Source organism: Astatotilapia calliptera, chromosome 14 (assembly GCF_900246225.1).
Source record: "Astatotilapia calliptera chromosome 14, fAstCal1.2, whole genome shotgun sequence".
NCBI classification, from domain to species: Eukaryota; Metazoa; Chordata; class Actinopteri; order Cichliformes; family Cichlidae; genus Astatotilapia; species Astatotilapia calliptera.
Genome location: NC_039315.1, coordinates 19803869 through 19829291, shown reverse-complemented (window position 1 = coordinate 19829291; position 25423 = coordinate 19803869). Strand labels below are relative to the sequence as shown.

General features: G+C 38.4%; 1 protein-coding gene across 1 annotated transcript in view; it reads right to left on the bottom strand.

The window, feature by feature from the left end:
- Nucleotides 1-16153, bottom strand: part of LOC113035975 (solute carrier organic anion transporter family member 1C1-like) — a 41918-nt gene extending 25765 nt beyond the window's left edge. Inside the window, exons 1-3 of the mRNA XM_026191906.1 lie at nt 15256-16153; nt 11351-11519; nt 1593-1734 (exon numbers count right to left, since the gene is read on the bottom strand). Coding sequence (XP_026047691.1) covers nt 1593-1734; nt 11351-11446 — 238 coding nt within the window. The 5' untranslated portion in view covers nt 11447-11519; nt 15256-16153. The remainder of the gene's footprint in view (nt 1-1592; nt 1735-11350; nt 11520-15255) is intronic.
- Nucleotides 16154-25423: the final 9270 nt, after the last annotated feature.

The following is a 25423-nucleotide window of genomic DNA, read 5'->3' as shown; positions in this document are numbered from 1 at the left end:
TCCTCTCTTGTTCCTTGCACTGTCCTTTTTCCCTTTTCTTTCCTCTTCACAGTGCCCTGCTCTGCCTCTATGTTACCCTGGCAACAGTCCTATAGAAAAAGCCTGTTGCCTAGGCCACATGAGACCAGCAGCTTTCACAGGAGATGGAGAGAATCAGGATACTCCGTATCGACTCCACCCAAGGTGCCATCACCATCTTCTCCTCCGGCAGACTACCAGGGTTCACACACATGTGCGACCCGCAATGCTGCAGATCATAGATGCTAATTATTCTTCATTACTATTGTCTCCCACTGTAACACAATGACTTTTATCTTCTGTAGCCTGTTTCTATAGCATGTTTCTTTGGGACTGAGTCTGCACTGCAAGCCATGTATAATTTATAACCTACAAGAGGCTTCAGATGAATGGATTAGACTTATATAACTGCCCCAGAAATTGGTAAGTGGACCATTGGAGAACAACCTGATAACAGTATATACAGTGGTCATTGTATGCATGCTGTAACACTACTCGGACTGAATTTTGACTGAAAAATTTATTACAGATGATCCTATTATTACCATATGATTAAAATACAAAGAACTCATTTTTTTCTAACATCATATTTTCACATCCACACATTTCTTGCTCTTGAGGCTTGAAAGGGTGTTTACAACTTCTCAATAAATGTATTATGACCTCTTCAGCACACATTCTGATTTGTAAAATTCATTGAGTTTCTCTTTAAAAAGAGCGCCGTAAATGATCACTTCTGTTTTGGGAGTTCCTAAATGATGAGCCTGTGTGCTGATATACTGTTTCAAAGTACATCTGTGACTTTTCCTAGTAGTAACTCTGAGCTTGTAAAACAAGTCAAGCTGAAATTCAAATGGAAGAAATGTGATTTAAGTGACTGAACTTTGTCTTCCTCTCACCCCTGACTAGTCATGTTAGATAGCTACCCCTCCCTGAGCCTTCCAGAAGTTTCTTCCAGTAAAAAGGGAGGGAGCCCCCAGCAGCATAAGCCTATTACAGTGTAACTAAGGAAAGATTCAGGGTCCAGCCCTATCTATATCCTTTAACAAAAAGGAAAGTTTTGATCCTACTCTGGGAGAAATATGAGCTATCTTTCTAGTCCCTGCCAGTACTCTGATGTGACCTGACTCTCATGTCTTGTTAAATAGCATTTAGGAAATCAATTGAATGCATATGATTTATGTTGGAGTTCCATCCCAGCTGATTTTATATTGTGTGAAGGGTCAGTGTTTTTGTAGCCCATTAACAAGTGCACTAAACAAATATTGCATAACAACATCTTTCAAATTTTAGAATGTGGCTTTCCATAGCTTAAAAACAGCTAGGACCTCAGCTTATGTCCTTGCTCAACATTATGACTCATCATCTACGCACACAGACACACAAACACGCAAACACACCCCTCTGTCCTCTTCTGGGAACTCTGATGAATCTTTTATCTGAAGCTTGAATATCTTGATGACCCATTCATATTTTCGCCCCAAAGACAGAACGGGAGAAGCGAGGGGAGCCCATGACACAGAGGCTACAAATAGAACAACAAAATAACAGCAGTCACAGGCAGGCCTACTCACCTATCTCGAAGCTCCCGTCAATGACACCTATTAGGTAACTAGGGATGTCAAAGCGCCTCTCGAGCTGGGTTATTGTGCTCTTCATGTAGCTCCCCGACAGAGCCTTTGCGAAGTAGGCAAAGGACAATGCCACCAGAAACATCTAAAAAACAGAAACACACACACAAACGCATTGATATGCATGAAACTCCAACAGGAGAAAACACACTGTTTTAACATAATCATCCTCCATAATATACTTGATTATGTAATGCTTCTGTTTGTGTCTACCCACAAAAGACGGAAATGAAATGCTTATGTCACCACTGTGGCTTCTACAATGCACGGACGCGCCACATTCAACTTCGTCAACTCATCCAAAAATCACTAATAATTAACATTTGCCAGCGTCACAAGAATAACAAGGATTTTGATGAGGGAAGGGGATAGAGCGCGAAGCAATGAAGTGCAAATAAGATTCTATGAACTGTGAACAACAGCGAGATGAAACAAACCTTTGAGTGTTGACAGATGAATGGACAACTTTGTTATACAGTACGTGACATGTTTCACTTGCTGTTATAAAAATACTAAATTCAATTAAATTCAACATATTTTTTAATTTAGTTTGTATAGTAGCAGTTTACAAGGTAAAGACTGTGCAACACTAAAGGGAGAACATGACCTGTAACTTACTGTAAATCCCTTATAAGAAAGCCCTGTGCAATCGTGGGGAGAAAAAACTCCCTTTTAACAGGAAGAACCAGGCGCAGGGAGTCACCACTGAGGTCAGCACTTGTTATAGACTTATCTCTAGTGCTGCAGCAAGCACTTCCAAAAACAAGTCCAGAGTAGTTATGTGCTAAGTAGAGCCAGCTCCAATCTCCAAGAAAAAAAAAAGGGGGGGGGGGGCCCATGACGTCTATGAAAAAATTGAATCATTTAGGCATCATTGAATTAAGTCGAAACCAACACTTTAACAGGCTGCTCTGTAGCATTCTGGAGTGGTAGATTGCACTCAGACAAAGAGACACAGTCAGTAAAGTTTGTAAAAACATCCCTGTGTCATGGCCCTAGGGTTTTGTGTTGTTTTGGAGTGCCTGATTCCTAGTTAAACTGTTTGTAGCTCCGTTTCTCTTTTATTGTTCTTCTAGTGTTTGGAGTTTTGATTTTCTGCCTGTTGATGTTTTTTTTTATTTCTGTTTTAGTTTCTTTATTATTCTACTATTGAGCTTTGTTTCTTGTGATGTTATTGAGTCTGATTCTCTACTTTATTGTTATCTGACCAGTTAACCTTTGTGGTTTTATGTTTGGATTGCTGTTAAATTTTATTGTTGTTCAATGTTACTTTAGGGGTTTGCATTTGTGTCTGTGTGTGAGTGAGTGTTTTTTTTTGGTCTTTATTAATAGACTCCTCTGTTTCCTTGTTTTCCTTTCCCTCCATTATGTCAGTGCCTGTCTTTTCTCCCCCCTGAATGAGTTAATTCACGTTTACCACTTGATTTCTCATTTTTCAGCATCTCCATGTCGCTTATTTTACATTTTCTGTTTTTTTGATAGTCACTTTTCTCTCTTGCTTTAGTTTTTGGTTCGGTTTGCACCTTTAGCTCCTTCGCTAACCTGTCTCTAATCTCTAGTCAGCCCTCTGCCTGTCTATCCCATACTTGTCCCAATTCAGGGGATGCATCCTTCGATAACTGTGAAGGCTGGAAGTCACATTGTGAAATTAGCTGGTCTAGCCTATAGGACGCACTCCTTGGTGTAATTAGGCACTATAAAAATAATTTAATTAATATATCAATCAATCAATAAATTAATTAATTTGGTGCTATATAAATAAAACTATATAACTAAAAATGAATTGGCTTGTGCAGTTTGTTGAGTTACACCGTAGTCACACCATCAAATGAATCCCAGCTGTAACGTTATAACAGTGCCTCACTATCACTGAAATTTGCATGCATTCACACAAACACCTTATGAGAACCCATCGATTTGTTAGAAGATGTAATTACAGTAATCGGTGTACATTTATAACAATACCCTTAGAACCTTAAAGCTCAAAAAACGACTGACTATACCTTTAAAGTGTTAAAGAAATAAGAGAAGAGAAAATCACCACATCAACCCCACATCAATTTCACTTAAAGACCAAATCTTAAATTCTGCAGTACTAAAACTGTTGCACTGTGGCTGCAGGTGTAATGAAGGAAATCAGAATCTCAAACTTATTTCTTTCATCCTAAAATGTGATTTGAATTGATTCTTTCACCATGACGTCAACAAATACAAAATGACCCTTAAAAGAAAGATTGAGGAAATCGAAGGAGTGTTGTGTTTGAGCAGCAGGGAAATCCCCTCTTCAATACCTGGCCAAAATTCTACAACAAAAGCCAGGAGGGGAGCATCTGCAACATACAGCTTTAGATTGGTGACAATTCATGAAGGATGGGAAACTATAAGTTCAATACAATATCTGCTCAATATTAATGGTAATAATGTTCATACAAAGGAGGAACACTGTGGTAATGTGTGAGCCGGTAAACCACAGCGCAGGAAAATGTTAATACATTTTGGCTTTCTATAAGTGGAGGTAAATAATTCATTAAACAGATGAACAAATCAGAGATTCTGAATATATTAACTGATAAGTGGTGCTGGTAGAGCTGCTATATGAAGAACCTTCAACCTGAGATTGTACTGTTTCTGAATATCAGCAAGGTGTCAGTTGCTGTGTCGCTTCCTGAAGATCATCATAACTGCCCGTGTATTATACTGCTCACACTTGACACATGATATTTTCTTGTGATCCTCTAAAGACCTCAAGCGATTTCAATTAAAAAAGAAAAACATTCAAAATCAAACTGCACGTCCTCTGCCTTATGCATTATAATAGCTGGATGTTTCAGGATATATAGTGGAATATTTGAACTCTGGGATTTAGTGTTTTATGGGCTGATTACATAATTAACCATCATTATAAAAAAAAACATTTGTTAAGAGAACACAAAATAAACTTCATACTTGAAATGTCTTTTACTCTTTTTCTAGTGACTTTGTGATGTAGTCTCCTGTACATTTAATGAAGGAATGGATAACGTAGAGCTGTTCCAGTCACTAGATGTGTTTTAAAAGATTCACATGAAATGGATGATGGAGTTTAATCTATAGGTAAATGTTTCTCCCTGCACATCCATGGGAGCAAATCCCCCTATGGTATTTATTCTCTGTCTCCTGTAATCTCATTTCTAATTAAGCGCAAAGAGATGTAATGTGCACTGTGCACACGACTTATTTCCCTCCTCTCTACAGTGTTTGCACTCGATGTACTGTAAACAAAGCTACTAATTATCCTGCCTGTGAGGTTCCCGATTTTAATGATTTATTATTGTCTTTTGAGGCAGTAGGTATAATATTGTGTCTAAAAGAAACATAATTATCTGTCATAAAACAATGGCAAAAAGAGCTCAAATCATTTTTGCTTTAATTCTCCTTGATCGTTTCTTTCACAGAAACCGGCACACAAACCTTGTGTTTACAACCTTCATTTTGTGCTTTATGAGCCATTTCACTAGCTGGGCCCACGTCCTCATTTTAGGTTTGACAGCGTTTTAGTAAGTAAAGGTGAATGCTTGGACATGAATTGAGCTGCGGTTTGAGGAAGGCCTCAGAGGGGACTGGTGACGGCTCCCGGGCCGGGCAGATCCCCATGTACTAAATAGAAATAAAGAAGTTAAAGAATTGAGAATAAGGTGGGAGGGAGGGTGGGGCACGTAAACTAGAATGATCAGCTTGCAGTACTGTGGGAACCTGACAACCGGAAGGAGCGTGTGGTCCCGCTCCTGAAATTCCAATACATAATCTCCAATTAAGGTGGACCTGCTGTCCTGTTCCATAACCCAAGTGTGCCTGAGCATCAGGGCCCAAACTCCAGCAATTACAGGTCCTGACACAGCAAAGCAGCCCCAGACCATCACAGAACCACAATGTTTGACTTTTGGTATGATGTTCTTTTTTGGAATGTTGTGTAAGTTTTATGCCAGATGTTAAGGGATGTAACACTCCCAAATAATTCTCATGTCAGTGCACGTTATATTTTTCCAAAAGTCCTGGGTATCATCAAGATGTTTGTCTTTTTTTGGCGAATGTGATACGAGCCTTTGTGTTCCTTTTAGTCAGCAGCGGTTTTCTCCTTGAACTCTCCCATAGATGCCATTTTTGCCCAGTCTCTTTCTTATTGTTGGATCGGGAACTTTAACCGAGGTAAGTGTGGCCTGTAGTTTTTTTTTTAGGTTGGGGTCTTTTGTGATCTCCTGTATGAATTGTCATTTTACTCTTGGAGTAATTTTAGTAGGCTCGCTACTCCTGAGAAGTTTTCTCCATTTGTGGATAATGGCTGTCACTGTGCTTCACTTGAGTCCCAAAACAGTTCTCTGGGCAAACTTGTCTTGTTAATGCCAGAGGTCAGGAGAGAATGACCGGACTCCTTTGAGCAGAAATAGAGGCAACGCTAATTCAAATAACCATTTCTTACAACCAAGTTATACATAAGAGCATCTCTGACCACACAGCAGCAGAAGATAACACCAGTTGCCACTCCTATTCAATAAGAGCAGAAAACTAAGCCTACAATTCACACAGAGTCACTAAAACTGAACGGCAAGAGATTGGAAAATCTTTGCTTGAGTCTGATGAGTCTCCATTTCTACTGTGACATTCAATTGATAGGGTCATAATTTGGTGCAAACAACAAGAAAGAATGGATCCATTCTGCCTCGTATCAATAGCTGACACTGTAGTGATGGATTAATGGGGTTGGGGACATTTTCTTGACACACTTCTGGCCTGGTAGTGTCAACTAAGCATTGTTTAAATGCCACAGCCTACCTGACTATTGCTCCTGACCATTTCCATCCCTTCATGGCTCCAGTGTATCACAGTGCAGGATAGCGCACCCAGTCACAAGCTCAAATCATCTGGTTTCTTAAATGTGACAATGAGTGCTCTGTGCTCAAATGGCCTCCACAGTCACCAGATCACAGAGCACCTTTGGCATGTGGCAGAATCTGCATCATGGATGTGCAGCTGACAAACCAACTGTGTGATGTTATTATGTTAAAGTGGGCTAAAATCTCAGAGGAGAATCAAGGTTTTTAGTTTCTTGGTGAATCTATGCCACAAAGAATTAAAGCTGTTCTGAAGGCAAAAGCGGGTCCAATCAAGTACTAGCAATTTACACAATCAAGTGGCCAGTGAGTATAAATATGTAAATCTAAAATTACATCTGAAGAAATGTTTGTTGATATGTTTATTTATGCACCACAGTACTCTGACGACTCACGGAGACACACAGGGGACGCCTTAACAATCCTGGCATAACATCATAAGGTTAAGGGCTAATCCTAGTTATTTAATTGTGTTAATCAGTGCCGGTTTCTAATGCCCTTAATAAGCTAGCAGAGTTAAGAAACTGCAGCTAGACGTCAGTAATGCTAATAGAGAACAATTATGCTATGATGCCTTAATGTTTTTAAGTTAATATTGTATAATCAACTTTGTCATGATTTAATGAGGACTAGAAGAAGCCTTTGCATGCCACAGATGCCGCAGAGAATTGAAACGGGACAAACAAAATGCAAATATCTGTCACAAGAGTACTACCTAAAGTTGCTTGTGCACATAAAGAAAGTACGTTCTTGAAGTTGTTTAGCAGAAAAGTCCCACTTTACCAAATGAAAGTTTGGAACTTGCTGCCACATCTTAGTTCCTGTATGGACTTTTTGTCTGTTTAGAGGCCTAACTCGATCATGTGTGAAAAGACTTGTAATTGACTTTGTGATTGCTAGATGATTTAAATCCTGCAAACAGAGCTCGCAGACTCACTCTGAAAGCACCTAAATTATAATTTGATGAAGGGCTATTATGGATTTATTGCTTAGAGACAACACATTCATTTAATATCCTATATGTCCTTTTCTTGTGTACTTTGCTATTACTTGATGTTTTATAACAAATCTGATTTGAGGTCACAGATTGGCCTTTTTGACCATTTAGTAGTCGCTTTATTGGAAACAGTTGTTGTAAAACTACATCAACAAATTAGACAGATGGAAGTAACTCTGAGTATATTTAACATGATATGTTAAGATAATAATGAGTTTAAGACTGTGACTAATAATATGTCTTATGTCAGCACCTATCCTTAGAAGCAGGATAGACTGAGGGACCCCATCAATGTGAGGTGAGATCATGCCGGCCAGTGCTAGCTGTAGAACATTAACACCAGTAGGTCATGACATGACATTTAATGGTGGGGATGAAGCAAGCATGCATACACATTTTTTTCCCACCAAGTGAAGGCTCCTTGCCACCAATCAGCAGTGACACTTAGAGGGAATTAAGCCTCTGTGTCACACATGACTGTTTCTCATCTAAGTCGCATTTAAATCAGTTGGAGTCAGTGCACTGTGTCTATGTTAGTTCAAGCTCACACCAAATATCACTTTTATTGAGACACAAGTTGACTTTACTGCAGTCATAAAGTTCTTCATTTATGTTCAGTAACAGCAAAAATCAAAGTGTTTGTATTTTGGTGAGTGGCAAAATCTCCTGGAGATGTATTTATAAAAAGTAGTCTCTATGCACCTCTGCATTTTTCCAGGTAACTCATGGGTTTACCCATTCTCTTTAATGTGGTACCAGCGTAGAGCTCATTGAAGTTGAGCCAGATGTCTGATGCATGTCAACTCTTAGCATAATTCATATTTTTTTGAATTATTTGGTACAGTTATTCAGCATGCTTTTCAGAATTAAAGTAGGATTGTAAAAGAAATGTTCTTAAATGAAATTGATCAGCAAGTTAAACTGCATTGTTACACAACCAGTAAATTATGTAATGTGTGAAAACACCCAATGACACAACATCTCTCTAAAAGAAGTAGCCAAAGAACCGTAATACACCTCATTCTGTTACAGATAATACTGACAATGAAGGTAATTGCTTGTATAATAAAAAGTACAATAGGCACTCAAAAGACCTAGTCATCAGGAACTGATTATTCCTTCGTGAGTAAGACATCCTAACAATTTAACAAAAGTATAAACGTGGTAACGGACTACTTTTCTTTCTGAATAACATCCTGCTTGCTTTGGGATTTTTCAACAATGGCAAGCATTGTGACCTCCAAACCAGTGTTCCACCAAGTGGCAAATAAGCAGTGGCCTCGACATGATTAGAAATCACTAAAAAGACACATTAAGTCTGTGTGAAAGTTGAAGCAAAAGCTTCCTCGTGACCTGTGACCTGCTTTTGTTCTTGGCTCATTTGATATCATCCACCTAATACGCTTAAACTAACAAAGGCGTCTGACACACACACAGAAAGAGGTTTTAGGATTTTTTTGTTCTAATCTAACAGTGAGATCCAAAAGAATAAAATAGTTAACTATACACGATTAGAAAGTAAGAATGATTTAGAAGTAACAAAAAACTGAGGCGTTATGACACCAAAGTTTGAGACTCCGGTGGATTTAACAAAAAGCAGAGAATAACACTGAGCACCTGATCGGAGTTGAAACGGGCTGTGCCATGTCCCACCCTGCCGGTCAGGGAACCAAACAATTCTGAGAAGAAGTAAGTCTGTCCTGCCACTGCAGTCTGTATTATGATAAGCTGCTTGAACACCATTGTCTCACATCACTTTCAAGTGGGGAAAAAGAAACAACGCTGTCTGATCTAATTTAAGGTTTTATAACTTTCATGTTGTTGGCAGAGACATGCTTTGAGCAAATTGGAAGTTTTTCTTATGTTATATAAACGCTTAAGTCAGGAGAAGGGAAAGACTGAGATGGAAAGCCTGAGGTGGTCATTATGCGACAATATGAGATTTGCATCTTGCTCTGTGCTATTTTTGTTAATTTCACCTCAACAAAATTTGAATAACCATTATTACATTTTTACTGTAGCAACAACAAGACACGGGAGGGAGATTACTGTAAAAACAAAAAATCATTTAAAAAATCACTACCCTGAGAATGCTTGATTTGAGCGTCTTTATCCTTGGATGACTTTTACTGCTCAACAACAACAAAAAATCAGGAGTGTTTAGTGTTTGTAGACAATATTGTTAAGATGAATAATTGCTATTAGGTGGCTGATTTTACATGTTTTGTGAGGAAAAGAAAGAAGAAAGCACTGCAAAGATTGGAAAATTGTTTTGTGGTTACAAGGTGTTGTTCTGTGCTTTGAGATGATGAAACTCCTCAACAAGTGAAATCCAAGAGACGAAAAGTTTCAAACTAATACAGACAGAGATTATGGCCATGAACAGATCAACGGTGAAACTGCAGGGACAGCATATTCAGTAGAAGACAGAGATGATTCATTCATTCCCTCTGACAATTGGTTGTGCTCTTTTATTAAGAAAGAAAGGTCAAAATTTATTAAATACAGTATTCGTCATGCACACATGGAGTACGGTGTATAAGTCTTGAGCCCCAGTTCCTTTTCTTACATTTTGCTTCCAAGGACCCAGAGTTTTAGTATTCTTAAAGCTCTTGAGCATTAATCCTCCAGGCTTCCTGAAGGTCTTTCAAAGTTTTTCTTTGGACATTGTTGCTTTGTTTTACTCATTTTCAGTCCAGTCCTTGTACCTGACCATTTTCAGAGGAATGTTTTTTCTCTTTTGTTCATTAAGCCACTTAACACTGACCCGTGAATCATTCAAGTATAAAAAAGGAACCTAATGCAAAACATGAACCCGTGTTGTGTTTCTATTACATAGCTTAGCAAAGAGCTAATTTTGAATCTAGTAGAAGGCAATGGCAAAAACACATAATTTGTTCTTCTTTCGTTAGCTGAAGGTATACAAAGCTAAGTTTTGCTTTTTTTTTTTTTTGCATTAACAAGGTGATTCCCAAAGGGCAGTTAGCTGAAAATGTATTCATGTGTCTGCCTGGTGCGCAGTGTGTCATTAAGAAAACTGCACAAGTGGCAGGCCTAAAACTCAAAGACTTGACACAGAACCTGAAAAGTTTCATTGAAGTTTCATCAGAAATGCTGAGATGAGGTTACACAAGAACAGGAACCAGGTTTTCTGGAGTAATAAATCCAAATTTGAAACTTTTGGTTCAAATTATTGTCAGAATACGCAGATGAGATCAGGGGAGAGAAAGGCTAGCTATAAAACACGGTGGAAGCTCTGTCATGGTTGCAACTGCATTTCAGTCAGTAGTGCTGGGGATCTTGTCAAAATTATGAACGCATAAAAGTACCATCAGATTTGGATCCACCATAAAATAACATCTGGAAAGTGTCTGATTTACCAAGGCTTTGTTTTTAAGCATGCCAAGGACCCCAAACACACTGCCAGTGCAATAAAAGCACACCTGGAGAGAAAAGCACTCAGTGGAACACTATCAGTCATGGATTGGTCTCCCAAGAACCCAGACCTTAATATTATTGAATCAGTGTGTGATCATCTCGACAGAGAATGGAATAAAAGGCAGGCAACATCCAAAGAAGAGCTTTGAATGGCCTTTTGTCTCATATACTCTGTTTCCATATTTAAAAAATGAAAGGGTACGTGCTGTACTGCACATCATTCTTGCAGGAAGAGGCTTGCTGGATTATTGGACTGCTCTAATTTAGTTATTTAGTTATTTCTGGTCTCCACACACAGACATGTCTGAAAGCGTACACAGAGAGAGCATGTGACTCCACAGCAGACACACTTACACACTCACTACATCTACAAAGAGGACATGGCAGTTTGTGTGTACCCTCAGACTGGTGCAGGGAGAGGTGCGAGGCTGTCTGGCTGCACAATCACTGCCTCCGTTCTCCTGTGTGTGTCCTTCCTCAGTTCTCTCCTCCATCCTCCACAAATGTATTTCTTCTTAGCAGAGGTCTCCCACGTATTGCAATTTCTTGGCACTGAGGCATGCAACCCTGCAAATGGATAATTCAAGCATGTGACCCACTTCTTATCCTCAGCACACAAAAAAACAGAAACATGTCTTTGGCGGCTGGCAGAGAGGAAACTAACTCATAATCCTAGAAACATAACAAAACATTAAAGACAAACAGGTTTCTGAATTTTGCTTTAGTAAGCTTAAAACTGAAATACCAAATAAAAGGTGATGACTTCTGGATTCTCAGAAGAAAAAAATACAGTTAGCTATATTAAACCACAATATGTTTTTATCTTTAAACGAAACATTCAAACATATCAAACTACACACCCTGCTGTATTATATGGGTAGTAACAGACCACAAGACAGAATACAATGAAGCATAAACTCAGCTATGAGGCATGTTAAGACTGTAATCTTATGTCTAAGAACTTCAGTGCACTGAAATGATATCATATCAGAGGTAATTTGATTTCCTAGAAGATAAACAGTTGCTTCTGGGGGCCAAAAATGCATTCTGTCGGTGTGGGAAGGTTTTCTATAAACTTGGAGAAAATGCGTCTGAAATAAGCTGAAAGAACAATGATGACTAATGATAGATGATGATAACCGCCACGTGCCCGCCACTAAACTGCTGATCTAGGTTTACTCCGGCTTGCCTCTACTGTCAGTAACCTGCCCATCAAGTGGCCACACTGTGGCCTGAGGAAAGTAAGTATTTGCCTTAATTTATCCACTGAGACTTTAAAGTACTTATACTAGATGATAGATGATATTAGAGCTTGACCAATGTTGGATTTATAAAACTGATGCTGATATTTGGTTTAAAAAATCCAATATTCTCTGTATTTACTCACTTACGTGTTGCCTAACTGCATTCGCATCTGCTGAAGGTATGTATTTAAACAGGGAAATTGCAGAGTTCTGTAGAGGACACACTATGCTGTGTCAACACAAGTAACACGGTTGAAGGGCGTTTGCCTCGTCCATTCTTCACTTTAAAAATTTCATTTCTAAACACCAATACAAATAGCCAATACTGGTGAATAAAGTGGTCAGGCTCTAACTGTTATTTATTAAAGTAGTTAGTTGTTATTTTGTATTTAATGCCACATAATCCAAAAGTTCAGAACTTAAAAGAAAAAAATAAAACGTCCCTGAGATCTCCTTTTAGATACATCAGAGCAGAGTCAACATGCTGCTGTTGAATACTTCACAGTACAATCCACACACTTAACCTCATCATTTTTAACAAGCATAGTAAAATACACACAGTACATGTACCGTTATCGCCAGTCTTGTTAGGGATTTTCCATAACAAACCTATCCAGGCACTGCTGGAGCGCCAGGTCATTGCGTGTAGTGTCGCGCAGAATAGAACTACACTGATATGAGCATCATCTGTGTGAGTAAAACCAAAAAACAGAATCGGTTTCCCATAATATACTCATGCTTGTGCTAACCATTCGGGTGTTTTATAGCTCTATGCAAAGATTTTTATGTCCCAGTTTTTACAATAAATCTAAAGACAGAGCCCTCTTTGTCTAAATCTGTTTTTTTCTTTTTATTTGTCTCATTTGTCTCACTGACGACAAATCAACACTTTGTGAAAACAGCTGATTCACTGTAAAAGCCCCACAGTGGTGGTGTTTTTTTCTTAATAAGTCTATAACTTTTGACAGCAGCATTTTATAATGTTGTTCATTCTTGTACATTTTTATATGAAGCTGTGAGTGTAAATCAGGAATGAAAGGTGTTTTTAGATTCTGGTGAATCAAAAAAGAGTTTTTTAAAAAGCTGTCGTCTGCAGGCAATGCCTTGCATGGCAAACTAGAATACTATGGTTGTTCTTCGTGAGTATACTGAAAACAAAAAGGCAATTCTAAAGGTGGAGAAATAAAATAACGGATGCTGTGTTTATCCTTTCCTTTTAAATCTCTTTCACTGGTCCCTCTCTGACCCTTTTCTCTGCCCGTGTATGAATTCTTTATCTCTAGCTCCTCGCATTTGTCTTGCTTATTTCACGTTTTGCCTTCTCCTCCCTCCTCAGTCCATTTCAGCAGTCATGTGAAACAGTGAATGTAATTGCTCCAGGGAAGCGAGCTGACGATCGCTTTGCAGAAAATAACACAAACTCATTGCTCTTAGCATTTATGTCAGTGACACTGCTGTTATTACTATTACATGTAACACATTTACATTTCTCTCTGATTGGCTCTTTTATTTAGAACAGACTAAAATGAGCTGGCTTATTGCAACAGGTCTGACCTACTTTCAAGGAATTTGACCAACAGTAGATGACTGAGTTCATAAAACAGCGTCCCAAAAAAGATATACGTTAGTCAGCTGTAAGTACTCAGCTAAATAGCATTTAATCTGGCTTTATTGTGCCATATTTCATTAAATTACCTAAACAGAATCACTGCTGAAGGAGGATGACTTCAGCTTCTGAATCTCTGGGTTAATAGGCTGGCTTGTAAGTCAGCATTGAAAGAAATGTTCAAATCACATACAAATATAATTCTGATACAAACAAACTGAGCTTCTAGTGAGCTTCCACTATCCACTAGACCACTGAGAGGACTTTTGCACTTCGCATACCTGTATCATTCCCGAATATACACCTGTCTACACAAACGTTTCTTTCTTTTTAAATAAAACAATATACCATGTACCATATACACCCGAAACAAGCTGTGACTGACTGAATGTGCTGCCCTCTCGCTCATCAAGCCTCATTCTTTATCTGTTCCTTATTAGCATGATAGACATATGTGTCCTCATCTTGTATTCTGCATGCAAAATCTCAGCGCAGAGCAGAAATCTAAACAGAAACGAACAACTCCTTCCAGTAATCAAAGGTGCAGCTTGAAGGCAGGCAACATCGTGGGAAATTAACAATAACAAATCTGATCATGCCTTTATGATGTCCATGTCACCAGCTGGATGAGAATTGCAGTAAAGTGCATAGATGAATCACCACACTTACGGCATTTTGCTGCCTATGTAAAAATAACACTTTGTACAGGTTAAACCGTGTACAGCTTAAGATTTCAGGTAATGAAAATATTAAATGTCTGGATTATTTGGATTTAGATGTTGTGTTGGTGTTAGGAAAAGTTTGGAAATGATGGTTAAATTTGGATTATATCTCCATCATATTTGCTATAGTTTGAACACAAATTAAAGCACCCACCAGTTACCCTGCACATCTGTTTCAACAATATCCTTATAACTGCTTAGGCAGTAAATCAGGAGGATCTACTCAAATTGAAAGCTTCTAGTACCTACAGGAGGGCTTAATGTCCCCAAGCGCTATTCCTGCAATTTACGAACGTCCTTTTTGAGACATTAGTTAAGGTGGCATTTTAAAGCATTTCATAACGCAAGCAGGTCAAACTTCATCAAAGGAACATCTTTTAGTGCATGAAAAACCTCTGGCAAGTTAAAACTCAGGATCCTGCTGTAAGGCTCCTTTGTCAGGATGCCATGCAGGTACTGCAGGTGCTTTGTGAGACACACACACACACACACACACACACATACACAATTCCCTGCACGTCTTATAGGTCACTACTGTTAACTAGTCCCGATCACTACAGGTTACATAAACTTCAATTTCTTTGATGAAACTCTAGGTTGATGTGTTTTAAAATGAATTGCTGGCATTTAGCGTGAGAATTTAATCGAATGCAGACATGTTAAAAGTCTGACTTGACTTAGCCCACAACAGCCTACAAAACAACAGCAACTGTTAAAAAACCCCAACTCACCTCAGTGTCCTGTGGAGCAGTGGTCGAGTTCCGACCGCGAGCTGCAGCCTGCAAAGTGAACAGCCTATCGGAAGCACTGGTAGACTCCCTTCAACCTGCTCCTGTCAAACTTCTCATGTGGACTGGTGATGAGCAGAAGCGCCGATTCTTACGGTGAATGCGCCGACACGAAGCCCACCTTCAGAGTTCATTTCCACCCACGGCAACTCTCGGGCACAGTGTTCCAAGTTACACAGGCGTTTTAGTCCCGTGACACAAGTCTTCACTGCGTGATGTGGGCTGTGTGTTAGTGAGATGCAGGGCGTAAGATGCGCTCAGAGAGGTCGCCCTACAACGGGTTTCCCCCCTTCCTCTTTTTCTTCGTCTTCGACTGACTGCAGACAGAGAGGCGTTGGTACGATGAGTCTACTCGGTGTCTTTCATAATATACTGCTCTCTCTCCTTCGCTTTCTCCTTTCTTTCATTCTGTCTCCTTTCCCCCTCTCTCCTCAGACAGTCTGTCCCCTCCTCCCTAATTTCTGCACAGTTCGGCGGAGCTTTATTGGAATCATGTAACCTACAGTGTCGTGCGTTTGTCAACAAGCTGTGAGCTGGTCATTCACCGGGTTCGTGTGAGAACATCACGCTTCTTCAATTTAAATATATGTTTTTCAAAGAATATTTGTCCTGAGCTTTGATTTGGTTTACAAAATTTGATAGTTGAGCCTCCGCTGTGTACATCCCCGCTCTTGGTCTCTGTGTAAGCCTTTTATAATGAACTGTATGTTTGTGTGCGCTCCTTTCATTAAAGTGACAGTATGTTTTTGCCGATTTGATCCTGTTACTCTGCAGCTGTGCACAAAGAACAAATGTACCCATTGTCACGCCAGTGCAGATTCATAAAAGTCCCGTTTGGTTCTTCTCAACTGCTGAAATCTCGACTCTGTTCAAATTTAGAACAGGCTAGTGAAAGGAGATATATATATATATATATATATATATATATATATATATATATATATATATATATATATATATATATATATATATATATATATATATATATATATATATATATACATATATGAAGAAGCTACTGTTAAGCAAATTCTAATCAACCCAATACATCCACCTAGACACAAATATGAAATGCTGTCATCAAACTTTACTTTTTTCTTCTATTAGCAGAATAGTGTCCACATCATGTTGAGCCCAACAACGTGCCACTGCTGTCCCTGTGTGAAGTGTTTAGATCTTTATGCATGACAGCAGCATACACCTTAACCCCCTCGTCCTGGAGGACAGCTCAGTTTTACGTGGGTAAGTAGGAACAGGAGGTGACGGGTAGCAGATTTCCGTAGTGTTCGTGTAGCACCTGTCCTGCCAAGTTGTATCTGATTGCACTGGCGGTCACAACTGTCAGATGGTGCACATTACAAAAAGCATACAGACACGCTGGAGTGTCCTTGAATTTTCTCATTCAGTGTCTCATTCAATCTCTGTCTTCAGAACCTGCAGCTGTCTCATTAAAGTAGGTTAATGTACTGCAGACGAGGGCTCAACCTGTTGCATTAATACAATTGACTTGCAGGGTTTTGTGTGGCATCCTCATTCTCATTTAATCACTGATGCATAAAAATGAAGCCCTCACAGGTTAAAGAGTCACACTTGTATATTTTGATTGTTTAACACGACTTCTAAAAATGTTGGGATGCTGTGTAAAATGTAAATAACAACAGAATACAGAGATTTGCAGATTTCATAAACTCAACATATTATTTGTTTAAAGTGAGAAATGTTATGATTTTAACAAAAATACTTTGAATTTGATGACAGTAGCACTTCCCATAAAAGCTGGGACAGGGTTACTGAGTACTAACAACGGTCCGTAAACGTTTGGGAACTGAGGAGACCAGTTGGTTGAATTTTTGTGAGAGGATTGTTGTCCCAGTCTTCTCTACTTAATATTCCCGGATCTACTTTTTGGTCTTTTTCATTTCATGATGCAGGAAATGTTTTCAGTTGGGGAAAGGTCTCGACTGCAGGCAGATCAGCTCACATTCTTGATATAAGAGCAGTATCAACTTATGAAGTTTAAACATTTGCATTAAAATTAACTGATTAAAAAAGTTGCTGTTATCTAATGTACAGTAAGTAATCTATGGGCTTTACATATGCAGACACATGTTGCTAAGTTAGCTACGTAGAGCCTAAGAAATGTGTAATCAGCAGGTAACAAAAGTGTAGGAGTGTAAGTGTGTGCATGAGAGATGGAAATGGCTGTGACTGAAGTTAATTGCTTCAATTTCTGAGCAACACAGAAAAAAAGCATCCCTAAGCATGACTCAGAAACCACTGCAGTTTTGCTGCAGATTGTTATGAAGCATAATAAGAAATATCTGTAATCACTGAACTGCTTTCCTTCCTGGGTGTTAGGCTGCTTTTCTGTGCTGTTCCCTCTAGATCCGGGGGCGGGTCCTGTCCTAAATCTACATGAGTTTGCAATTTTAGCTGATCAGCTGATCAGGAATTTTATTCTAAAATGATACTGCTTCATTTTTTTGAGAAAACAGCCCCCAGTTGGCCTAAAGGGGTCTAAAGTACTTTGTGAAATAGTCAGAGATTTTCTTTTACACATCAGGTCATACACCCAAAACATGCTTAAATATCAGCAATCCCATTTTAACCACATAAAAATTGGGCTAATAGTGCAGAGATTTTAAAATCAAAAAAAATATATACATACCCATTATGTGGAATGAAACTTTTCAGAATCATAACAATTATATTTTTGGATCACATTTTTTAAGTTTGATTTTTTTGATGCAATTTATTGTATATATATTTTTGTATGTATATATTTGTATATATTTAATGCTTTTTTATTTATTCCTATCTTGATCTATGACAATGCAATTTATCCTTCACAATCCAACTTTCAAATGAATGTTAATGTAGAATGTACAATAAAAATCATTCCTTCTGGTTCTGTCCATGCTCTCATTTAATGGTGCTGTGATTGTAAGATAATACTCTAGTCCAGTGAGCACTGGCGCTACCTCATGCCCTCCTTCTGAAGATGCTATTCATAACCTGATTATTTCTGGTAATATTATCCCTCTCTTTCCTTTCAGGCCGTTTCTGATTACTTTAAAATGGAAGTTGTCCTTAGAAGGGTGCTCAATCCTTAATAATTCTGGCCAGTCTTAAAATTGTTCTTTCCAAGGTCCTAGACAAGCTATAGCAGAACAGTTGAAATAAAAGGTAAAAGAGAAATTTCAGTTGGGTATAAGGTTTGGGTCGGTTAATCGTTGGGCTTGCAAAGCATCTTGTTGGGAGATTTTTTATTCCTGTTTGCTTGTCGGCAGCCTTTGACATCACTGATCACAGTGACTAAAGTCAAAATCTTAAACTGTGGGCATTTACGATTTGTTTTAGTTTTTCTATCTTCAATGCTTCAATCAATCTGTTTGGACATTTTGAGTTATAAATCAACACAAACACATCTACAAAATGGATCTGGAGTTGCATTCTTAGGCATTTTCTTTTTATCCAGTGCTTAACAGATGTCTAAAATTAAGAGTGTTGGAAATGATCAAAATCATGTTTTATGTTTCTGTAATAATCCACCAATATGCACAAGCCTCTTAATCAAATTAATATTTTTACTGTTGAAACATAATACTTTTTGTTATAACAGATAAGGCAAAACTTAAGCTCTTTATTTAAAGAACTTTATGTTTTGATATTTTGTCTAAAGGACTTTTAAGAACTTAAGGGCTCATTTAAAAAAAATAAAAAAATGGCATCACTAGTAAGATTAAGGCCAGTTTCACGTGTTGTGTCCAGTAGGGTCCCCACGTTACTTAATTGTGCAAAGAAGAAAATATAATAACAGGTGTGCTAAACATTTTGCACACCTGTTAAGCTCAAAATTCAAGCTTTGTCCAAAATTTTCTTTTATGTTACATTTTCAACACTGACATTTAAAGGAAAGCACCTACAGCAATCCAGTTTTCTTTTTTTACTATCTAACGTTGTAATTTTACACAGTTCCCACAGTAACTGGAGTGAGGTTCCTTTATCGTCTCTGTGTCTTTACGAGAGCTTTATAATTACTTTGGAGGCTCTGTAAACTAAGGTGTTTTTGCATTTATCAGCTTGTGGTAAACACCCACTTATAATGAGAACCGAAAGGTCAAAATGCAGCAAAAGATTTCAGATTTAGTCCGTGTAGAAGTGATCATAGTGAGATAAATTAAAGATGACATAGGGAATGCGAACGGTCTGAACTGGCTTACTATGAACTAATGGTGGCGTGTGAGTGATGGTCCCTCCTTCTGATTCACTACACTTGATTCCTGGGCATAGTCATTATCCACAGGAGTCACAAAGTCGGATTTAAGAAGGTCAGGGATTATGGGAAGAAGGAACAAATGAAAGGGAATAAGTAGGGAAGAAGAGATTATGAGAGAGGACAGAATGACCAGAACTGACTGAGAGTGAAAAGGGGGGGGGGGGGGGGGGGGGGGGGGAGGAAGTGATGGGGAAAAGAGCAAGCGTCTCCCTGGAGAGTGTACATGTATTCCTTGCAGAATACAGAATGAAAACTGAGAGAAAAATGTAGGGCACTGGCTTGTGCATAAACCATCTGACTGAAACGTAGCACATCATAAAGATCAAGGGCAAAACTTGTCCTATATTTTCAGTTCACAGAGCAAATGGTAGAAAAGATGTGCCATGATATTTAATACACTCACCAGTAAATTCCAAAGGCTGACATAAAATCAATCTGACAAAGACCACCTCAAGAGAAAGGCAGCTTTAGTGAAAACAAGATTAATAAACACATTTCAGTCTGTACTAGAGAGGAGATGCAGCTGATTTATTTGACTGTCTACATCAGAATTAGTAAATACTAATAACTTTTAAAAAATTCCATTAATTTGACAAAAAGGTTTAGAATTATAGAATTATTCAGAGAGCTATATGTCTAAAGGACTTTTAAGAACGTAAGGACTGAGTTGGTACTCATTTAAAACAACAAAAACATGACATCACTAGTAAGATTAAACCCAGTTTCATGTGTTGTGAGCATCCAAGGTGTGTGCATCCAGTAGGGGGGCCCAGACTAGCCCCCATGCTACCCAAGCCTACCTCGAATATGAGCGAGAGTCATACAGTATAACTGAAGCCATACTGGCTCAGACGTTGACCACAGGGTAGTGAACAGGGTGAGTGACTCAGGATGGATCCTGGACTGACGTGTGCGATCTCTGTCCAGAACAGTGCAGAAGACATTTTGTTCCATATTGGCATGATGAAATCACACAGTTGGTGCAAACTTGCTGGCTGCACATCCACGATGTGAATCCTTTGTTCCACCATATCCCACAGTTGCTCTATTGGATTGAAATCTGGTGACCGTGGAGGACATTTCAATACAATGAACTGGTTGTCATGTTCAAGAGACCAGTTTGAAATGATTTGAGCTTTATGACATGATATCTTATACTGCTGGAAGCATCCATCCGAAGAGTAGTAGTAGTGGGTAGTCATAAAGGGATGGACATGGTCAGCAGCAATACACAGGTAGACTCTGGCACTAACGATGCTCAGTTGGTACTAAGGAGCCCAAAGCGTGCCAAGAAAACATTCTCTACACTATTGCACCAACACTAGCTTGAACCATCGATACAAGGCAGCTGTTCATGTAGTTTATGCAAATTCTGACTCTGTCATTCAAATATTTCAGCAGAAAGTGAGACTCAGGCACCATTTTCCCACTCATCTGTTGTCCAATTTCTTCATAGGTCTGTACAAATTGTAGCCTCAGTTTCCTGTTCTTAGCTGACAGGAATGGCATTCGGTGTGGTCTTCTGCTGCTGTAGCCTATCTGCCTCAAGGTTCAGTGTGCTGTGCATTCACAGATGCTCTTCTGCACACCTTGGTTGAAGCAAGTGGTTATCGGAATTATTGTTGCCTTCCTGTCAGCTCCAACTTTTCTGGCTATTTTCGTCTGACCTCTGACTTCAGCAAGACATTTTGACCCAGAGGACTGCCGCTCACTGGATAAATCCCAGCAGATCAGCAGTTTCTGAAACAATCAGAAGAGCCTGTCTGGCACCAATAACCATGTCGCATTCAAATTCAGATAAATAACATTTCTTCCCCATTTTGATGCTCGATTTGAACATCAGGAAGTTTTCTTGACAATGTCTGCATGCCTTAATGCACTGAGTTTCTGTCATATAATCGATCTTTGCGCTCACAAGCAGTCGAACATGTATTCTTAATAAAGTGGCCGGTGACTAAAGTGTAATTATAAATTCAAATTTCTGTCATGCAGAAAACACATTACCATAATAAAACATATCTGTGTATTTCTTTAAAGAGCGAGTCCTGTGAGTTTTTGGAGAAATGACCAAAGAAAGACACACACGTGAAGCATTTATAAATGTTATTATTCAACAATATTCACATTACAACAACAACACTGCTCTGCTAGTGACAGGTTTTAATAATCCCAATATATTGTATAGTTATTTTGTAATACATTATCAAGAGGCACTTCCAGTAAGTCTGGCAATAGAGGAGCTACAGTATTGTGTCTAAATTCCAAAACAGTAAAAATAAATATTTTTCTAAAAGTTTTTTTTTTGTCATAATATACTTTTGAATCTGTACAGTATATATTTTTTATACAAAGTCAAACAATATCTTGAAATAAAATGTCAAATTTCACTTAAATATTGGTGAATCACACATTTTCTTCATCCTGTTGGTATTGCTACATGTGTTTAAGTGCAAGATACTAAAGAGAAGGAAAGAATTGAATCTGTGAAGTGCCTGCTATAGTAGATAAAAACATACCAGTCTCCTTTATCGTGCTTAAAGTTGTGAAAAAAAGACTTTTGGTTTCCTTTCTGACGAAAGAGGAAAACTAACGAATATAGCATTCAAACAATGTCTACATACATATATGTGAAAATGGCACAGGAGCATGTTCCCCTTTGAAATTGGCCAAAACAACAAACAATACAAAAAGAAAAGTTTTTTTTTTTTTGGTTCAAATAAGAAAAGAAAAAAACAAGTACAAGAGCTTCAGTCTACGAACAGAACAGTAGGCCGGTTACATTGCTACTGGTGCCTGTTGACATGGCAGTGAAAGAATAACAGGCAGTTAACGTGCACGTCACCGTGAGCGGTGGTGATGCCAGATGGATACCAATAATTCTTGAATTCATTTTTATCTTCACAGAACAAAATATATATGCATATTCAGATACCCTCACCAGTATTGGAATAACACTGACCAAAAACATGCTCCTTTTAGGGCTTGTTTCTGTGCAAATCACAAAAAAACGCATCGTTCAAAAAGTTTCTTTGGTTTGCACAAGCTCATCCAGTGTTTGGCAATCTCCCCCTCAACATTTAAAGGAAACTGGCTCATGCTGGCTCTTATAAAGTGAAATAACTGGGTAGTTTGTGACCCTGCAGTTTTCTTGTTTGTTTCTCTCTTTTTTTATAACTAATATTTCTAATATTGTTTTTTTTTTTTTCAATTAAGAGAAAATAAGAGTTATGACTGCCATGTGATTGCCTGGTACAAATCACTGACCAGTGCTGCTGTGATGACAAAGAACAAAAAGCTGACAGATGTGACATTTTTTGTGTTAGTAAAGAATTTTTTACTCAGATTCTTCAGCTAACCATGTCGCTAGCTTTCCATGTATCGGCCTATTTACTCCAAATCAGCTATAGTGTATACTTTAAATTACACAATGCAGCCGTATTTCACAAAACAGGCTTTCTTTGGTTTCCTGTTAGTTATGCAAAACGTTTTAAAAGTTATCTATTACGTCTCAGTTAACATTAGGTCTTCATGAAGTTTTCTTGACATAATGCAAAGCTCGATTTAAATTACATGATGGATTCAACAATATTAAAACATTAGCAAAAATAACTGTTTTTCTCACTTGAATGCGTTGTCAACCTCGAGTAAATTTCTAGCATGTGCTAACAGATTTTTCTTCTTTAATTATTGTGCATATATGAAACAAAACCAACGGCTGCCTTGAAATGCAGGAAAGACTCAAATCTAAAACTGTAAAGCGTACATTTAAATGAAGCTTAAGTTAGTTCAATAAGGAAGATCTGTATTCACCCATCTGCCTGCTTTTCCTGGGTGTTCGGCTGCTTTTCTCTTCACACGTCTACCCCTTTCGCACGCTGTCATTCTCAATCCTGACATCATTACAATAGTCCAATCATCTTCTCGCCTGCCTTCTTTGAGCCAATCAGCCTGCACTTAGAATGGTTTAAATCTGTGCTCTCCGTCATTCTACCTTTCAGACTGTCTGTCCTGCGTACCACCTCCTTCCCATCTCCACCTCAGCCACTTCAGTCAGAGCTCTATTCAAGCCTCAGTCTTCACTGCCACCACCAGCATCTAGACGCCGGTGGGTCCTGTCCTAAATCCTTGCACTGCTAGGATTCCATTCTGCCATGATGGCTCATCGGAGTCAAACACATTAACTCCTCTTTCTCAATAAATTATGTTCAGTTCTTCCGAGTCATCTGTCCTTATTGAAATATGGTTAGCAACGATTAAAGAATATGATTTGTAGTGAGAAGCTAAAACACGTGACCCTTGAAACCTTGACCGGTTCATCATTCATCTCTAGTTAAAACCCTAAAATGTTACACAGCAACACGCTGCAGCGTTCTTGGATTATTGAAATGAATATGATAATAAACTAAATAACAACTTGAAACGATATCACAGCTTTGACTTAAGTCTCTTTGAAGTGTCCAAAGGGTAAATTTCTCTTTTGACTGATCTGTTAAGTTTCAAATTTCTGATAAATGAAAACAAAGTAAAGAGATCTGAAACAGTCTACAAAACCCCCAAACACAGGTGGAGAATGGGACCATACAGGTGTGAAACATGAAATATCCAATGTAGTAGAGTTCACATTAGATTATACGTGAGGTACTGATATACTCTATAGTGCATCAGGTATTTACAGCGCATGGCGCTCATGCTCATTCACGTGTACGACAGGAGGCTTGCAGCTTCTTGCAGTGAGGTGGGTCGATGTTTTTTTAAAACTCAAGTTTAAAAGCTTGCAAACCTAAATAATGTCTTGATCTACAGTTGTGTTGCTCTGTTGTGTATCAGCTGGTGTGTACAGGTCATTTTTACCTGCTATAAGCGAACCTATCAGAACAAGCCAATGCAAAGAAAGGCTAGTGGAAGACGACTGGTCCAGGAAGTGACACGTAAAGCCAAGAGCGGATTGCCGCACATGCTACAAATATGCAAATATGACTAGTGCTGCAGTTTTTGCTACCAAACAAATCACATATCGATTTGCTTTTACTTTTTCTTCCTTTTTCTTTTAATTGTCAAATTTTTTTTAAAAAAGAATTTTAGTCAGGGACTTTTGTGTGATTGACATCAATGCTGAAGGTAATTCTGCTTTGATTTGTGTTTTTGCTAAATATAATTTATTAATGAAAACCTAATTAAGTTTTTCCCTCTTTGAGTTTGAGTGATAGCAACTGTAAATAAAAAAGACTTCAAACACCAAGGGGCTTTCAACTTGAACTGAAACATGAACAAAAAGCCCAGGATTTAGTTAGTGCAGGCCTTTTTTTTCATAGTATTAAAAAAGAAGCTGTGGTACTGCACTCCTTTGTAAGTACAGGGTATAAGCAGTAAAGGGAATTATGCTGCACTGTTTAGCCCTCCTTTGCACAATGGACATTTTGATAACAGTGCAATGGATACAGCTGCAGATTTACACAGTATTACCAGAGTATTAGCAAAACTCTAATTGAGTTAAGAAATTGGGTTACAATAGAACAAGTAAAGGTAGCCAGTAAAAATAAGCAAACAAACCTGTTTGATGGATTTCTTAGTGACTGAGATCCAGTGTTTAACATCTAACTGCATAAAGTGTACACTTACTGAAAAGTGTAATGCTGCTTTTTATATTTCTGTCACAGTTTTCTTTTTAGGTTTAATTTCAGCGCTGCTGTTTTCATTGTAAATGTTTCCGCCCTGTTAATGCTCTCCTCTAATCCCTGTCTAATCACTTCAGGTACAAGTAGAGTTGCCAAGCCAAAGCTAGCCTGTCACGCGTGACGTCTGTGGCTTCAAATTGTTTACACTCTTTGAGGG